Source organism: Anomalospiza imberbis, chromosome 6, assembly GCF_031753505.1.
Source record: "Anomalospiza imberbis isolate Cuckoo-Finch-1a 21T00152 chromosome 6, ASM3175350v1, whole genome shotgun sequence".
Classification (NCBI taxonomy): domain Eukaryota; kingdom Metazoa; phylum Chordata; class Aves; order Passeriformes; family Viduidae; genus Anomalospiza; species Anomalospiza imberbis.
The window spans coordinates 22,759,339-22,776,747 of NC_089686.1; the positions used below are offsets into that span (position 1 = coordinate 22,759,339).

General features: G+C 44.7%; 1 protein-coding gene across 3 annotated transcripts in view; it reads right to left on the bottom strand.

The window, feature by feature from the left end:
- Nucleotides 1-12,834, bottom strand: part of IFT43 (intraflagellar transport 43) — a 43,779-nt gene extending 30,945 nt beyond the window's left edge. The window contains exons 1-3 of one of the 3 annotated variants that reach the window (XM_068192789.1): nt 12,611-12,758; nt 12,142-12,231; nt 6,303-6,332 (exon numbers count right to left, since the gene is read on the bottom strand). In XM_068192789.1, the coding sequence (XP_068048890.1) occupies nt 6,303-6,332; nt 12,142-12,231; nt 12,611-12,664 (174 nt within the window). In that variant the 5' untranslated portion in view covers nt 12,665-12,758. Of the gene's footprint in view, nt 1-6,302; nt 6,333-12,141; nt 12,232-12,610 lie in introns of all 3 variants that reach the window. The other 2 variants (XM_068192790.1, XM_068192791.1) reach the window with 2 other exon arrangements.
- Between the last annotated feature and the right edge of the window lie 4,575 nt (nt 12,835-17,409).

The window sequence follows — 17,409 nt, forward strand, 5'->3', positions numbered from 1 at the left end:
GACTGGCCTGAATTCCATCTCTCCTGCATCAAAGTAGAAACTCTACCTTCTTCTTCATTGTTTTTCAGGCCCTTTCTTATCAGACAGATGCAGAATTCTAATCTGGCTTCCCCATTAAAGCAGAAATTTCCAGGCTACTTGTCAGATCATGTTTAGAGTTCTGAATGTGCCAGTTGGATGCTGCTTCCCTCAAGGAAGACATTGTGTGTCTCTGAATCCTGAAGGTCCAGCAAAGTTTCTTTTAGGACCTACCACAACAGAGGCAGATTATGGGCATGTTAAGTCCCTCAGATTCTCAGGTGGGTCTGGAAATATGGATTAATTTACCTTCATCAAAATGACAACTCCTTTGAAACACTGAGCACTCTGTGCAGGGATGCAGGGACTCAAATGACATTGAGAGCATGCAACAGAGGACACACAATTCTTCTATCATGTCATATTTTCCTAAAATATGTAGGATCTATGTTTTTCCAATATACAAACACTGAGATTTTACACTGTATGTAGGTGTCTTATTTTTATCCAAGAAGTGGAAAGAAAGAAGTATGGGCAGTCTCAAGGATTCTCTTCTCCAGCAACATGCCAGAGGCTCCCCTGACTGAAGAAAAGCAAATCTCCACAACCAGGCCTGATTAATCAGTTTTGATTGCTGCCATTTAAGGAGCTGTAAGTCAAATAGTCCCACTGCTCCTAAACAGCCACATAAAATAATCTGTACTGATCTCAAAGCATGTATGATATCAAAAACATATCAATTCCAAGCTCTATGCAAGCCTGGACTTTTTGCAAAGAACAACCCATCTCTGCTGGCTCTCTTTATCATGTCCATAGACGGTTCAAATAGTGCCTCCGATTTCAACGAATACTCTCCAAGGACTTCTGCATGTCTGAAATACTCAGCAGAAAATACAGGATTTGCATTTCATCCTCAAACTGTCCTCCTTTTCACTGTCACTGACTTTCCTTTACTAGGGAAAGTGTTATTGAAACAGAGGTTCTTGGGGGCCTGCAAATATTCTCTGCCATCTATCACAGGTAAAGGAGCAGTTCATACTGTTAACCAGCTATCAAGAATTGCTCTCTCAAAACAGTGACATTTGTCAGCTGACGTGCACCCTTGAAGAAAGCTGTCACCTTTGCGGCATTTGGCACCTTAACCTGTCTGAGGAGTTACTGCTCTCCCCTGCAGGAAAACAGTGAATCAGCACACAACAATCTGATTCTCTGAACAAGGGGTCAGCAGGTAGAATCCTCTCACAATCCATAGTTACAGGGAAGTGCCCCTCCACCTTTCCTAAGCATGAGCATTTCTCAGTTTGCTACCATTTTATGCTACTTTTGTTCAGATATTTTCCCATCCACCTTCCCCTACAGGTCTTTTGTTGCCTTGAGGTAGGTCCAGAAGCACTCAAAATATGAAATAAATGTGTGGAAAAGGAAAAGCTTTTAATAAAATTATTTTCAATGAGATTGTCCCTAACCCACATCAAGGTAGACAAGCAGGCAGGATACTAGAAAGGCTGGGAAACATGGCTGATTAGAAATGCTATTTCAGAAGATGTCATCAAAAGGCAAGGAGATAAGCTCAGAAAGCTGAAAATAACTGCCCTGCCGGTCAGCCAGTCGGGGTGCACGGGAGAGAGGCTGCACAAGGCCTTGGGGAGCTCCAGGCCATGCAGTGCTAGGGCTCACACTGGGGAAGATGGCCTAATTAGGGAACAAAAGTTCAGCTGCATTTTTTAGATTCCTCTTGGAGAATCTGGCCAACTTCCAGATGAGAGGTCCCCAGGAACAGTCTGGGAGTCCAGCATTTCTACAAGCAACCAGAAGACCTCTGGGGAAAAAAAAAAAAAAAAAAAAAAAAAAGATGCAAGCCCTGTAAAATGGAAGCAGGTAAAAAACCCAGTGCTTCCTTGGATGCTGGATCCTTTCAGTGGAGGGTATTTACTAGAATAGTGCAAAAATCAAAACACATAACAGACATGGAGAAACAAATGCAGCTCAGCCTAGTACGACCACATAAATGGGAGGGCATCCGCAGTGTGCAATAGCCACAGGAAATTCTGCCTCAGAGAACCCTCCCAGGTTCTCAGAAATGCCAATTGCTTCAAGAGCTATCTACTGCCAGTTCGCCCCACTCCCAACTGCATGCCTAAGAAAGCAAAACCCTGGCAACATGCCATATACAAAATGCAGCTACCCCTGCCGAAGGCTCCTCTACAAGCTGAAGATCACAGAGGAGAATAGGATGCTAGAGAAAAACATTGCAGTAAGACTGTAAACTCTTTGGGAATAGGAAATTTTTGTTCCAGCCATACACCAACACTCTAGATCTTATTGCAGTGCATCTGTAGATACAGAAATGACTGTAAGTGACTGCATTACAATTATGACTTCCTAGGTCATGAACTCTCTAAACCAGAGTGGAAGGATAGTGCCCAAACCGTTGTGATTATTTTTACGCAAATAAGGTCCCCTGATCAACACTCAGCTGAGTACAGCTGGTGCTGGGTTCCTCACTTGCATGTTTTAAAGTTTCAGGGAATGTAGGGGAGAGAGGGAAGAGCACTTGGGGGGTGGCTGCTGCACAGATCCAGACCAGACAATGGAATGAGAGTTTGGAGCTGGGTGCCAACCACTATGCAAGGGTAAGAACTGGGTCAGGAAAATACCGCTCTGATTAAAGGCCCTGATCATATCAAGCCCTAGGCCATGTCTACACCACAGGTGCAGACACACCTGCAAGCAAGATCCACATGAGTCAGCCCAAGTCTGGAAATTGTCTTGTTTTAGGTACTTCTGGTAATGAAGCTAGTACCTCCCCAGGTGGAGTGCAGGCTGCTTCTCACCAGGGGATCTCCACATCATTCCGCACTGTATTTTAGAATGCAAATACACTCACTCAACCTCACCCAACTGCGTGACCTAGCAATTTAAGAACACAACTGGCTTTATATTTCAGGTATTTACATTCTTTTTATAGTTGTTCTTCCAACAAACATTCAATGAAAACAATTGTTCCTGGCATGTTGACTTAACCTAAAAAGCAACAGCCCATTTTTCCACCCAAATGTGTTAGAAGCACTGGCAACTAGAACTACAAAAGGACTATAATGCCCCCTCTGGAAAGGCCAGATTTTCAAATCCTCTTTCCAGTTGTTGCCTTAAAGCATGTTGTCACTCAAATACTGAGTGATATAGAGCCACAGAGGCCAGAATTCACCTGTATAAGGGTCAGAAATCAGGTGTTGTCCCTGTTTTTAGTCTGTGAAGGACCTTGAGACTATCTATGGCATGTCTACCAAAGAACAGCTAGAGAATGAGGTCCCAGCTGGACCCATTGGAACTGACATCTTCCCACTCAAATGTTGTTGCCTTCAGTTAGAAAGTCTTTCCCTATGGTACCAAATTCTTTTGGTTCCATTTGCAAAGCAGAGTGGCTTCAGGAGAAAGGACTGAGAGCCTTCTCAAACTCCGAACAGCTTATAGGCTTGTCATGAAATACAATATTCCCTATGGCGGTGACAAACATTACTCACTACATCTTTCTCAGAGAAGAAAGGGGACAATAAAATCAGTGTTTTCCAGCTTGGAAAGGAGATGGCCAGTTTAATCTCTATGTCTAAAGCATGAGGTTGCAACACTGAAATGAGCATCTGCTTACTCAGGAAATGGAGGTCCCTGAAGGCAAGGAAAAGCCCTGCTCTACTTCTGAAGGCTAGAAAACACAGGATGGGGGGATCAGGGTCTCTCACTGGTAGTGCAAGGATATGCACTCCCAGAGCTTGCAGAATGGGGCCAGAACTCCACAGAAGGACGGGATTTCAGACACACTGCCATTCCCAGCCACTCTTTACCATCCCAACAGATCTACCAGCCCATCCTGGGATTATCTACGTACTACACAGGCACCCAGTGCAGGATATGGATTTTGTTATGAGGATAAAGCATCTAAGTCCCCCTGTGGGTCTATTCAGGGAATACCCACAGTGCTTCTGCATAAAGCTCTAGCTTTCCTTTCAGATAGGGACTAAAGAAAACTAGCGGATGGACTTCTCCAAGGTCCCAATGCAAATCTATGGCAAAGCCACAAAAAGATCCCAGCAAAATCTTGGCTCACAACCACATTCATACTCCCGCTTATTCTGCCTCTGCAAATTAACTGAAATATTAAGATACACCCTATATTATACCATTGATTAGCCTCACAGCCTTTGGCTAAATATCCCAGGCAGTCTTGGAAGGTGCAGCCAAATGAGTGATTCAACTGGCAAAAATTCAGATGCAAGATGAGTGTTTTGCCAAAGGATGCAAAGCAAGTTTCAGAGCAGGCAGATGGCTGGAGGGCAGGACCTCAGCAGATAGGTTCACATCGACAACCCTGATGAGGTTGTTTGTTAGTATTCAAGCAGCTACAAAGTTATCCTCAGCACAGCTCGAGGAAAGGGACCAAATCCAGGAAGAGTTCAGATTGTAACACTCAGCAAAGCCCAAAGGGAGTTCAGAGAAGGGTTATATAAGCCATCCGAGGGACGAAGGGGCCAACTTCAGACAAATGATTCAAGAAGCCAAGTATTTCAAATTGGCCAGGCAATGACTAAGGGAGGGATCTACTGCAACAAGATTTGAATCACACTTTATAACAAAGTTCCACTAACAGTTGATTTGGAAGAGACTTATACAATTAACAGAAGTTTGTAAGCATACAGTAGTCTAAGTTACAAGCAGCTTACTGCTCAGATTTCTGAACTCTCAGTTAACCATTTTATACCATTTACAGACTTTTACAAATGGAAAAATACTATAAAGTGTGACTGTCATGCTTAAGAACATAAGCCTGAATAAAGGACACAGGAATTACCCAAACAAAATAGTTTTCAAAGCAGGGACCCCTCATACTAAGTAAAATCTCCTTGCTAGGCACAATTGCATAACATCCCTGAAGCAACAATTGCTCATGTGGAAGAGTCACATCAGTAAAGTTATTTTAATGAAATTTAGCGGCCAGGAGCAAGAAGGCGCCTGTGGCATGTGACCAGTCAGCACTCAACAGCAGACCTTGGGAATCAATGATTTAGGGCACTGTATGGAGGTGGAATTAGTTCCAGTGAAATGACTGTAAGGACTGGTTCCAGCGAGGGGAGGGTGTGGGGGGGGGAAGATTAGATCAATTATCAGTAAAAATTTCTATTAGGCAACCAGTCCCCAGAACTATACCCATCAGTGGGAGGTCTGCCTGATAAATGGAAAAGTGCTCTGGGCATAGTCCTGAACCATCCCTCACTGCCAAATAAACCCAGTGGATCTTTTATACAATATCACCTCTTGCACTACCAAGAGAAAAGTGAGCTAATCTGAATAGTCTTGACTCCTTGTGATGAGCATATCCTTCTGAGGCCAGAATTAATGAGATGGGTGATACGGGTTTCTTTTCTGGGCTTTACATTTCACAGATGAATCTACTGTGCTACCAGTACTGGAGTGGTCCTTCAGCAGAAGGAATTAAGAGCACAGGAGAAGGTGTTTTAATTATCTAACAGAGAGCAACTCTAGGCAGGAAAAATTGGGCAACATCAGTTCCATGGTTAGGAAGAACGCAAGGCAATCAGCCCAAAGACTTCAACAGAAACAGGCAGAACTTCTCAGGTTGTTCTGAATAGCATCGTCCTGGCTTCTAATGCTAACTTAATGCTAAGGCATATTTTAGCTTTGGTGCAGGATAAGAAAGGATATGTCTATTCCCCCTCTGTGTGTAAAAGGAGCCTGGTAAGAAGTACTATGACATTATTAACTACAGATTCTGGTATTCAGTGCTAGTGCAATAAAAAGAAAAGACTTATAGAAAATACAAAGGCACATGTCCTCATTACTACTGCCTGGCCTTCTCCTCTGGGGCACCAGCAAGACTTCATCATCCCTAAAGATAAGTTTTCATGTTATAAGAGCAAACTAACCATACTGTACAGCATTTTAAGGTTAAGTCAGGTTTTGTACTCTATTAGCTAATTGCTGTCCTGACTTTTAAATAAAAACAGAGCATCTTTTCAGTGGCCACATATAAATCTGTGACCTCAAAACAAGATGCAGCAGCTGATAAGAGCAGCTGTTTCAAAGATAATTAAAAATCTGTTGGCATCAGAAACAGAGGATGCAGGAAAGGCACTGCATCTAAAGCAAACTTTATCTTTTTCTCCTGTACTACAGTACCCTCTTAAGGTAGTCTCCAGACACATAATAGGTTGATCCTGCTAGTCCCCTTCAGAGGAGCCAGTATCTACCTAGAAAGCCTCTAGTCTTACATGGTCAACCTTTTGCTGATAGTCTTCATCCTTGAAGGGTCAGGAGGGAAAAAGAAAGAAAGAAGTTAAAAGGAAGCACTATGGAAGCCTGCAAAAAACAGCTCGAAGATTGACATTTATGACTGTCCTGCAGCACATGCTTTGCTAACTTATTCATTTGAACAAAACACAAAGTTGATCCCACCATTACAACATTTTATATCCAGTCATTTATGCAGATGCCAACTGCAGTAGTTAAAGAAAAAAACAAAAATCAAACGTGAGCAAGAAGAGAACAGACTTGGTTCCTTCTCCCTATAACATGATAAAATTCAAATTATTCAGGTGTGTAGGATCCTAGAAAGATTCATATGGAGAGTCACTGCAGCCATGCCAGAGACCAGAACTGATGCTGGACCAGTTGTACTAGGGGTTATACACTGTAGCAGGCTGCAGCCCTTTTTTCAGAAGCTACTCTTTCTCAAAGCAACCTCAGATTCTCCCCTGAGAGGACAACCTGTAGCAGTTAGCGTAAGACAGCTGCCATCAGTGTTAGCTTCAGCAGATGATCTTTAGCTAACACTATAAGGGAGCAGCTTGGTTGTGGGGTAGATAAGTAACTCAAGAAAATCAGCCTGTTAATCACCGTGAAAGTTGCAAACTGGTTGAGAACCTTTTATATGAGCAGACTGTCAGCACCAGCAGTTGCAACAACCAGTGCTGTTAGGCACCAAATGCAAGGAGGTAATTAAGAACCCAATAATCTTTATGCTATTCTAGAAATCACAGTCTTCAGAACCACCTGGGAGGAGAATTTAGAATATCCTAGATTGACCTATGACCCTACACCAGGAGTATGCATAGGATGGCTGGAAACACTCCACTAACCCACCTGACTCTTCTTCTGGATTAAATCATCTCTCCTGGAACATGGAAGCCATGTGGTTCATAAACTGCATATATCTCTCATGGAAGCGGTTGGTATCTGAGTTCATTTTGTGTCTTTGCTGTCATCTGCTCTTACGATCTGACTACAACAAGAGCAGAGAGGGGCTACACGCAGGTCAGAGCAGCTGGGGTACAAAGGTGTCCTTACCAATGAGTAGTACAAATGAAAACAGATTTACCCAACTGGTAAAAATCTGTTGGAAGCATGTGTCTGTCAGCCAGGGGCCTGCTTGTTCCCACAGCCAAAAGCAGAAAGGCTCCTCTGGGGTCCAACATGACCTAAGCTTCTCTGGATGTACAGAGCCCGCGCAGTACAAGACTTGCACTAGCGTGGAAGAAAATCTAGCTGGGCAACACATGTTGGAAAAGCATTTAAATAACCACTTCTTGGAGCAATCTTTCACGTGGGTCTCACCCTCAGCAATTCTTTTTTTATTATTATTCTTTACTCATTTGGGCTCGGTAATAGAGTCCTATTAAAACGAAGCCTGGATGTCAGCCTAAAGAATCACTGCCAGGAGTGTTTGTAAACTGGGTGGTGGAAGTCCGGACAGCTGCTTTGCAAAATTCACCTGTGAGAACATCCTTCCAACATGCAGCAGAGATGGCCCAAGTTTTTGTCTGTCTGCCAGGATCTATGCTGAATAAGGTATTTTTTTACAGCAAGAAATGCTTTTTAACTACCACCCAAGGACCACAACTACATAAGCAAGTTTACAAATACCAGCTAGGACAAAAAAAAAAGAAAAAAACAGTTTCAGAAGTGAAAGCACAAAGCCTTTCCCCAGGCTGTGGTGAAATGTGGCAGAGAGCCAGCAGGGAGCTTGATTTTTGGGCAAACCCTGATATAAAGTCATTCTGTCCTACCTGTGTGGAAAAATTCTCAAAATAGAGAAAACCTTCATCCTTTAGGCTGGCCATTGCCTAGTAAAGCAGTCACCATTCAAAGGATCTCCAGAGTGCTGCCAGAGACACACTGGCAAAATCATACTGAGACTGCAAGAGGCAGAAACCAGGGAACTCTTGAACAAGGTCCCAAGGGAAACACTTCACTGTAGGATAAAGAAAATAGACCATGAAGTAGGATAACATTAAAATATTTTTGCATACAGATTTCTTACAGGACAGTAAATAGTTCATTCTTGTTGAGAGAAGAAACAGGAAAGGAAAAATCTGCTGATAAATTTTTAAAAGGCTTTTCCACTCAGCCTTCCAAATCAATCTCATCAAGAGCTCCAAACCTGGCCAAACAACTTCTTCTGATGGATGTCATCAAGAATTCAGGCTGTTGGGTACAGTGATATTAGAGCCAGGAAAAAGGTTTGACTTCTATTCTGTAGAAGTGTCCAGAAGTCCTGTTAGGATGGGATAGCAAAGATTTTCAACAGATCTCATTATATGATCTGTCCCTCTCATTATACAAATAACATGACTAGCTTGAGTTTCTCCCATTCTGTCAGAAACTTGATAGCATCAAGATGAGTAAATGTACCACATCAAGCCAGGGGATGGGAAAGGCCTCTCAATGGAAAAAGAGATACATTACCCCTCTGAAATGAATGTTTGAAATGCAGAGTTCTGGCATGCAGCAAGCAGATTTATCTCTAGGAATTCCCACTTACAGCATATTCCCCTGGGTGCCCAAGAAGGGCCTGCTGAATTGCCAAGGAGCTCTGAAGGCAGGAACACACACAGCCTTTGCTGCAGGAGGGTGCCAACTGCACCAGTTACAGCAAAGAATCATGTTCCATCTTGCCTGGTGAAATAACACATAGCTGCAGTGTTGTTTGCTAGTACTTGTACTTCTGAAAAGGCAGGAATGCTCTGCATGTCACATGGGCAGAGTGTGAGCTCTGTGACTTTTCATGAGCCCCTGAGGAGGTCTACATTTGAAGATAATGCAGGTACTTCCACATAGAATGGGAATTATGAAGTAGATTTGGGCAGAGGAATAACAGATCTGCTGCTGTAGTTAAGAATATTCTTGTGGGAGATACACACATCAGGCACTAAAAAAACACTAAGATATAGTGTTTTCATAGAGCTTGGGAGAAGTATATTAGGCTAAAACGCACAAGACATTGCAACTATACCCTGGGGAAGGAGGTTTTAACACACATTTGTTGTACAGAGCAGCACACCGTTTGGAGTCTCTTTTGGAAGAGAGAGGCCAGGCCAAGCAGAGATCAGCAGTAACCTGATAAGATCTATGCTTCAAGTCAGATGATTTGCCTATTGACTTCAAAACAAAGATCTTTTTAATTACAATAATTGTCTGCCCTCTAAGCGAATTTCCTTGTAATAAGCCCAGATGTTGAAACATGGATAGACAGGTACTTTTTGCTTCCTTCAAGCAAGCTGCTCTGACTGGAAAACACTTCCTGGATACTTCTCAGTGTCACAAAAAGACCCAAACAATAGCAGAAATGGTATGTTCTTACCAGAAAGGAGATGGGTGGAAACTGGGTTGATTAGCATGGAATTGAAAAAATAAAATTTAAAAAGAGTCAAGGTGAATTAAACTAGTTTTAAAACTCTGAGGAACCTCTGAGGAAGGCAAAATCACTAACCTGAATGTGAAATTGCATATGAGGGTGTAAATATGGCAAAGGTTTAAGACAAACCCCTTTACCTTCAAAAATCAGTAAGAATAAAACCTTCTATGCTGAGATTAATTACACAGCACCTAATCCACTACTGCCAGTTCCAGGAAAAAAAAAAAAAAAAGGACTTTTTAAATCTTGCATTTCTTATAAAGGGTTCTAAGATTTCTTATAAAGGGTTCAAGATGACTAGATGGCTGAATGGGACATCCATTGTAACCCCACCACTTAACAGCAAGATAAGGCCAAGCTTCCACAAAAGTAAAAGGTGATTGCCAATCTAGGGTGAAGGTAAAAAAAAAAACAATATTAGTTCTGTTAAATACTCACTTTGGTAACAAATATGGTCACGTATAAAAAGCCTCCAATTTTGGAGCAAAGGAATAGGCTGAGGATCATTTAGAGTGGATTTTGTCTTTCTTCCAATACCTCCAAGGTTCTTTATTAACACAAACATTTAGCAACAAAGACTTGTCTGAAGGGAGACAATTGACATCTTCCTGGTGGTTAACATCCAGTACTAACATACTTGAATGTTGGCATGGAAGGCCTCACCCTTCTGCTGCTGAAAAGCTCACTGCTTTCAAACAGCACACTCTAAATATTTCTTAGTCTTCTTCAAGACTGGCCCAAGTCCTGGAGCCCCTATGATCTCTTCCTAGCTATTGAAATGGTTGTGATGTGAGCAGTAAGCACAAGCAAACTACAGTAAGTTATAGTCCATCAGCTGTACCTCCACATAATGCCCTGGTCTCTTTAAAACCAGAGAATCAGACCATGAACTAGGCTGGCCAGTTCCAGCAAGAGAACAATCTGACAGTGAGCCACCCTGATGTGGAGGCCAGCTAATGATTACACCCCCTTACACCACCAGCTGGTTTCCCTAAGACTTTCTTTACCTATGAGGTCAACGGTTACTTCTAGCTCTTAAATTGAATCTACTGCACATTCCCTCACAGAATTCATCCTGAATGCCTACAGCATATCCAAGGGGAGAATCCCTAGGTGGAAGATGATTCTCCATTATGCCTATCAAAAGAAAAGAGCACACTTTCTCCAGAAAAAAAAGTCTGCTCTATGAGGTGTTATTGTAAGCCAAGCTGTAATAATGCCATTTTCAACGGCATCACAGGGTCTCAAAGGAAAAATCCCCCCACAACCATTTTGGCACAGATGTATGGGACAGAGCTACTCAGTGTAATAGGGAAGTTTTGTCACTGCACAGGAAATCAGGGGTCACTCCAGTCACTCCAAGACAGAAGGTCCCAGGGCTCTGAGCAAAGTAGCTTGAAGCAAAGTTGGTGCCAGGGTGGCCAGCAGGGCAAAATGGGTTTCCAGTTTAAAGAAGCCAAGAATATGGTATGCTGGAGACCACTGACTGGCACTGCAAAATAGGAAGCATCAACTCATTTAAACAAGTATCACCAGCAACAAAGTGGAAGTGGGATGACATTTTTGTCCATATGGTATGTGTCAGGGAGCAAAATTGGTATGTCATTTCTTGAGAGCCGCTCCTTCTAGCAGGAGATGTCTGTGGAGAAGCCATGCTAACATCCAACAGCAGGCTTCCAGAAGAATTTCAGCATTCTGCAACACTAAGCAAAAAATTCAATTGAAACAGTTCAGATCTATTTCTGGATACTTGAGGATGTTGACTCACTCCCCTGAGAAAGAGGGGTTCTTGACCCCCTTCTACCATTTGAAGGTGTACTAACAGAACAGCCTCTGAACCAAGTCTTCCTCCAAAGACAAGTGGGAGCTGAGTTTGCACATTATTACCCAATAGGAAAAGTCTCAGATGCTGCAAAGCTGGCTCCTAGCATGACCTTTGTAGCCACGCACAGAGAAAATGAAAAAGAACATCACAAACTTGATAGAGACCATGTCAGATGTACTCTGGCTCTAGCAAAGCAAAGCACAAAAGTAAGGCATCTGTTTATCTGCCTTGCAACCAAAGATGGTGGCAAAACTGGTCACAAAATGATGTGCCTGCTTATATTTTAAATCTAGAAATTAAAACATCAGGAAGATATGCATGCACAGAATGGAGAAGCCCCAAGTCCTGTATGATACTACTCTCCATACTTGACATGTAAGAAACCATAGCCCTAGATAGGACCCTGTGTGGAAACTACTATACAAAGGGCAACATCGGGAAAGGGACAAGGCAGGCACATGAGTCCCAAATCTAAGGACAAAATTCAAAGGGCAAAGCACACCATGCAGGAAGGAATCTCAGAAGAAATTAATAATTCCCAACTGGAGACAACAGCAGGACAACAGACAAGCCCTGCTGACAGGACACCCACCTCTCCAAGAGAAGCAGACGGGGAATTCTTCCTGCTGAGATTTTCACCCGCAAAGAGGTCCTGGCGGGCTCGACGGCCCATCTTTAGTACCTGTAGTGCAGGGGGAAACACGAAGGAGCAGAGGACACTCAGTTAAGGACAAAAGGCGTTTCATTGCAGGGAGCAGAACGCAAGGCACGGCCCTGCCGTCGCGCCACGCCCCGCAGCGAGGCGCGGTGCCCCCACAGTGCAGAGGCTTCACTTGCCGCAGGTGTGAGCCCCGCAGCCGCCTCCCGGCCCGCCCAGCCGCGCTGCTCGGCCCCACCGCCGGTCGCTCGGCTCGGCTCGGTTCGGTTCGGCCCTTCCGCTGCACGGCGCCCCACGGCAGCCGCGCGCCGACCCCGCGCCCCCTCCGGGCCGCGACCGGACCGCGGTCCAAGGCCCCGGAGCCCCCGCTCGGAGAGGCTGGGCCCGCCCCGGTCCCGCTCACCCCGGCGACGCCGCCCCTGCGCGGCGCCTCCGCTCGCTCCGGCTCAGCCTCCATCCGCCGCCGCCGGTGCTTCCGGCGGACAGCCCGCCCCGCCGCCCCGGCAACCGCGGGCACGGCCCCGCCGCGCTCGGCCGGCAGCCCCGCAGCGCCCGGCCACCCGCCCCCGCGGGCTGGGCCGAGCACTCGGCGCCTGGCAGCCACAGAATCATCCACCCCACGGCAGTCTTAGGACCTTGGCCTGACTAAGGGGGACGCCAGGGCTGCGACACCTCACGCGGGCTCTCAGCCCTTTCTAATTCCACTTGCGGTGTGGCAGGCCAGGAACAGTCTGACACTCTGCCTTCTCCAGCTTTTTGCCGAAGACACTTTTTAAGTTCCCACTAAGGCAGATAAATCCTAGCCTTACACATCTGTCTCCTGATAGAGGTTTTTGCCAAAGTCTCCTGATGCTCTTCCCAATTCTCCCTGGCTCTCTAACACAGCTTTCCAGATGGGGCAGCCGGTCCCCAGAGCCCACGGTGGAGGCAGTGCCAAGGATCAAATGTAAGCACAACGATCATTACACACATGCTTCTCAGCCGTGAGTTGTGCAGAGATTTCCACTGAGCTGTATAAAATGACCCGTTTCTTGGCTCGACAGATGTACAGATTAATTGTAAATAAATCTGGTTTTAGCGCCACGTTTAACAAACATTCAGTTTTCCAGTACTTTGTCCATTTGCCTATATTTTATTCTGCAATCTCACATTCCTCACAATTTTCACCCATGCTCATTAGCCTAAATAATTTCTTCTGCTGCTAAAATAGAGAACTGTACCACCACAAACTACACTGCTAACACTTTGCCATGATGAAAATTGACTCCGTAAGTCTAAACTTTTAAGCCTCCCAGGAATATCTTTTACTAAAGGCACTAGATTTCACAGTGAACCTGCTAAGCTTTTGTAGAAGCTCATGGTTTGGCTGAGGAACTTTAAGTCATCTAAATAAATTGTATCAAACAATTCTCCTTTTTTCCATTCCTACTGACATGTTGAAGTAGTTGTGCTGTGATGATCTAAGGATTAAGTGAAATAAGATTTGTGGGCAGAGGTAATAACTTTTTATTAAACCAACTGATACAGCTGGAAAAGAAAACATTAAAAATAAGGGTTTCTGTGCCTGAAAGCTTGTGTGTTTTTTCCAGCTGTATCAATTGGTCTAATAAAAGATATTATCTCCCTTTACAAATCTTGACATGTTCAAGGAATTCAGTAAGTGAGACATGATTTTCCTTTTTTGAAGCCAAGCTCACTGGGCTTTATAAAATTATGATCTTCCATAAACTTTGTTCTTCTCTTTTAATTACAGATTCAAGCATTCATGAGGTAGAGAGGGTAGTTTGCACTTAGCCCCATGCTTCACCACCAGGGCCATGGGAATATGGTCCTACATTTCTCAATTCCCCCCAGCACCTCCAAACATCTGCTGCAACAACACAGCTACACAGATGCCAGGAGACAGAGGGGACTGTAGCTCTGGGGTTACGATACACTTACAGCTGACCTTCTTGATCAGAAAGAGAGCACCCCAAGAGGAGCATGATAGCATCTAGAGCAATGTCTGCTAAAACAGGAAGGCATCCTGGGGCAGGAATCCTTGGGTAGGAGTACATCGCCAGCTGTGCTCCTGTCGGCGTCGGTGCTTGGCACGAATCAACAGTGGATGGGAACTGACTGTCCCCATCAGTTTATCATCCTACTGTAAAACTCCCATACCTTCTCTCTGCAAGTTCTCACAGGCAGCTCCTCACAGCACTGACTCCTTTTCTCTTTCTTCCACACAGCCAGCTGACTCCTTCCTGTCCCTAGTAGCACATACTAACCCTTACTGTCCCTGTCCCTTGCACGACCGCCTAACCCTTGCTTCTCACAGCACAGCCAACAAACTCCTCTCGAGTAGCTAATCCACTCTTCTATAACAGCCACCCTTATTGGACACAGTTGTGACCTATTAAGGACAGGGCTGTTCCTACTCTTTAGTAATTAGCCCAGCTGCAACTCCTCAGGGGCAAAGATGGCCTTCAGCACTATCTCTATTCTCTTACAATCCATCCTCCCACATCCTCCCACATCCTCCCACGCAGGTAGCTGGCAGGATCATCCTCCCAGAGCCAGGGTAGAGGGATGCTATCCTGGACAGACAAATCATGAAGCAGCATGGCCAGTGCATTCACTTCTTTGGAACTGCCCTCCCCCTCCAAGATTTTTCTCACAATTTCCCCTGGGTCCCCATCCCAGACAGTACACCTGTACTTCCCATTTTCCCCCAAGACACTCTGTGCTGCTTGCTGCCTACCCGAGGGAGAGAAGTCTCAGGCCAGTTGAGGGAGGGTGAACTCCTGCGGGAAAGAAAACATGTAAAGACTTGGGCAACTGAGCTTTGCCTCAGAATTTTGACTCCTGACTTCAGAGATTCTCAATGAGAGGGAAGAGCAGACGTGCAGAAAGAATGAAACCTAAAATCAGTCCTACCTCTAATCCCTCTGGATTCCACTTATTGGAATGGGGTTTGTCACCTACCCCTGAAAGTTTTGCCTGCTTGGGAAGGGCAACAGGAGGAAAAGAGTTTTTATTCATCATTTCATGTTGTGGCCAAAGTGGATTTTGCTTAAGTGTTTGGGTTACATTTTCTGAACAGTTTAATTTTCCTCTGTCTTAAAGGTGACACCACAGGCAGCATTTGACCCTCAGCCTAGATCAGCTCCACTTAACCAACTGAGAAGGAGCCAGGTAACAGGACAAATGACTGGTGCTGCTGTGGTTGTCCAAAGCTATTTTCAGTGCTTGCTTTCTGTCCAGTTCAGGTCTGTGGTGCCAGGGTTTCTCTTTCCCAGTGTACAGTTTCAGGTGTATTCTCAGCTCTCAGTCTACCTTACTTGTTTGGTTTTGCCCTCACTGTAAATCACACTGCTGCCACCCCCTCTAAGCTGAACAGCAAGTAAGAACTCCGCAAGCATTCCTTTCACGGACAAGTTCTCACATCTAAGCACGGACTCTCTCCATCTGGTTTCAGCACAAACCTGATCACAGAGAATAGGACTAACAGAGTTCCCCACTAGTGCTGTTTACTGTTGATTTCTCCTTGACTGGCAGACATATGAATAGAGCTTGTGTCTGGTGCTCCTATCCGTGAGAAATTCTGGGAAGGCAATCACACTTGAGCCCTCCCATATGCTTCTGGTCCTAGACCCCCTTTAAAGCAAGGGCACACACATGTAGTTAAAGCTACAGCTATGGTGGAAAGCCCACATGATTGCACAATGACCACCTTATTCAGAGCGGCCAAAGGTTTTCTAAAGCAGGTCTTTGACAGCAGTAGGATTTATGGGATACAGGGCAATTCCAGTAGCAACAAGTGACACAGCACGGTGCTTTCTCCCTCACCCAATCTTCACATCAGGCAGCCAGCCAGACTCCCGATTTTGATATGGGCCAATTCATTAAGACATTAAGCTTCCACTGGGAAGTGAAGCACTCAGCAAAGACTGCTGCTGTATCCTGCTCCACACTAGCAGCATACTGGCAGCTCCAAGCATCTCAGTTTAATTTTTCTGCAGGATTTTTTTTCCTCCATGCACCTTCTAAGGGGTTTTGGAGGAGGGAAACAACTGCAAATATTTTTATTTCTGTAGGCTCCAGAACAAAATCCCCTGACAATTGCAAAGCTTCAAACAAGATATCCCTCCCTCTGGAAGGTGAAAGGGGCTTTGACAGGCAGCAAAGGCCCACACGTTTGCCTGTCTTGATTGCCATGAGAACAGATGCTATTTGTGTTACATCAGCCCCAGCTCAGACTGTCAAACCCCAGCCAGAGTTGCCAAGTGTGAAATATTTCCTATGATACACGTTCAGTAGCCCTGTCAGGCTCTCCCTCAGCCTAGCTGGGTTCCAGCATGTAAAAGATGTGCAACCTGTTAATGACTGCTGCTCACAGCCACCAGCATTGCTTCCAGTGCATGTCAGACCACGGGGCTTCCCCACCTCTTTTCAACCCACAGAGCAACACTTGGAGCAGAAAGTGAGTGGCCCAATACTGGAACCAGCAGGGACACCTGCATCCTTCTCCACTCTTACTTCCAAGCAGTAAGCTCCCACTGTCAGCTGGTAACAGAAAAGTCTGATCTCAGCCATTAGCAACATAACCTTGCATTTTGTACTATTGTATTTCATCCCATTTCTCCTGTATTAGCCTTCAAAATTGCCTAACCCCTCGTATAGGATATCCCAGTCCTCCCCTGTATCAACAATGCCTCCAGTTTTGGATAAGCAGCCAATTTCATTAGCACATCCATTTTGGCGTGCCAAGATCATTAATAAAACCTGGGCCCAGGACCAGCCTCTGGGAAACTCTCGTAATTTCTTATAGTTTCTGTACTTATCTCCATCTTAACTAATAAGTCACTATGCAGCACTGTAGCAAATAGATTACTGGAGTCCAAAGCAATCAGTTTGACTGCATTTAGTGTGACCTCCAACCTGGCAGCAGGGTAGAGGAGATCCCAGTGTGGAAAAGCATCCAAAATTCATTTCAGAAGTACCTGGGGAGCTCTAGAAACATCCATCCCAACCTACATAATAATATTCCATGTATACTTAATGTCAACAGTGATAATTTGCATCTTACTTCAAGTTAAAATTTGCCTAACATCATCTTGGAGCTACTAAATCTTGTTACATTTTGTCACTCCATCAAAGAACTCTAAATTCCTCTTCCCCAAGCAAAGCACAAGCAAACAGTGAGAAGCTCACCCTTACATC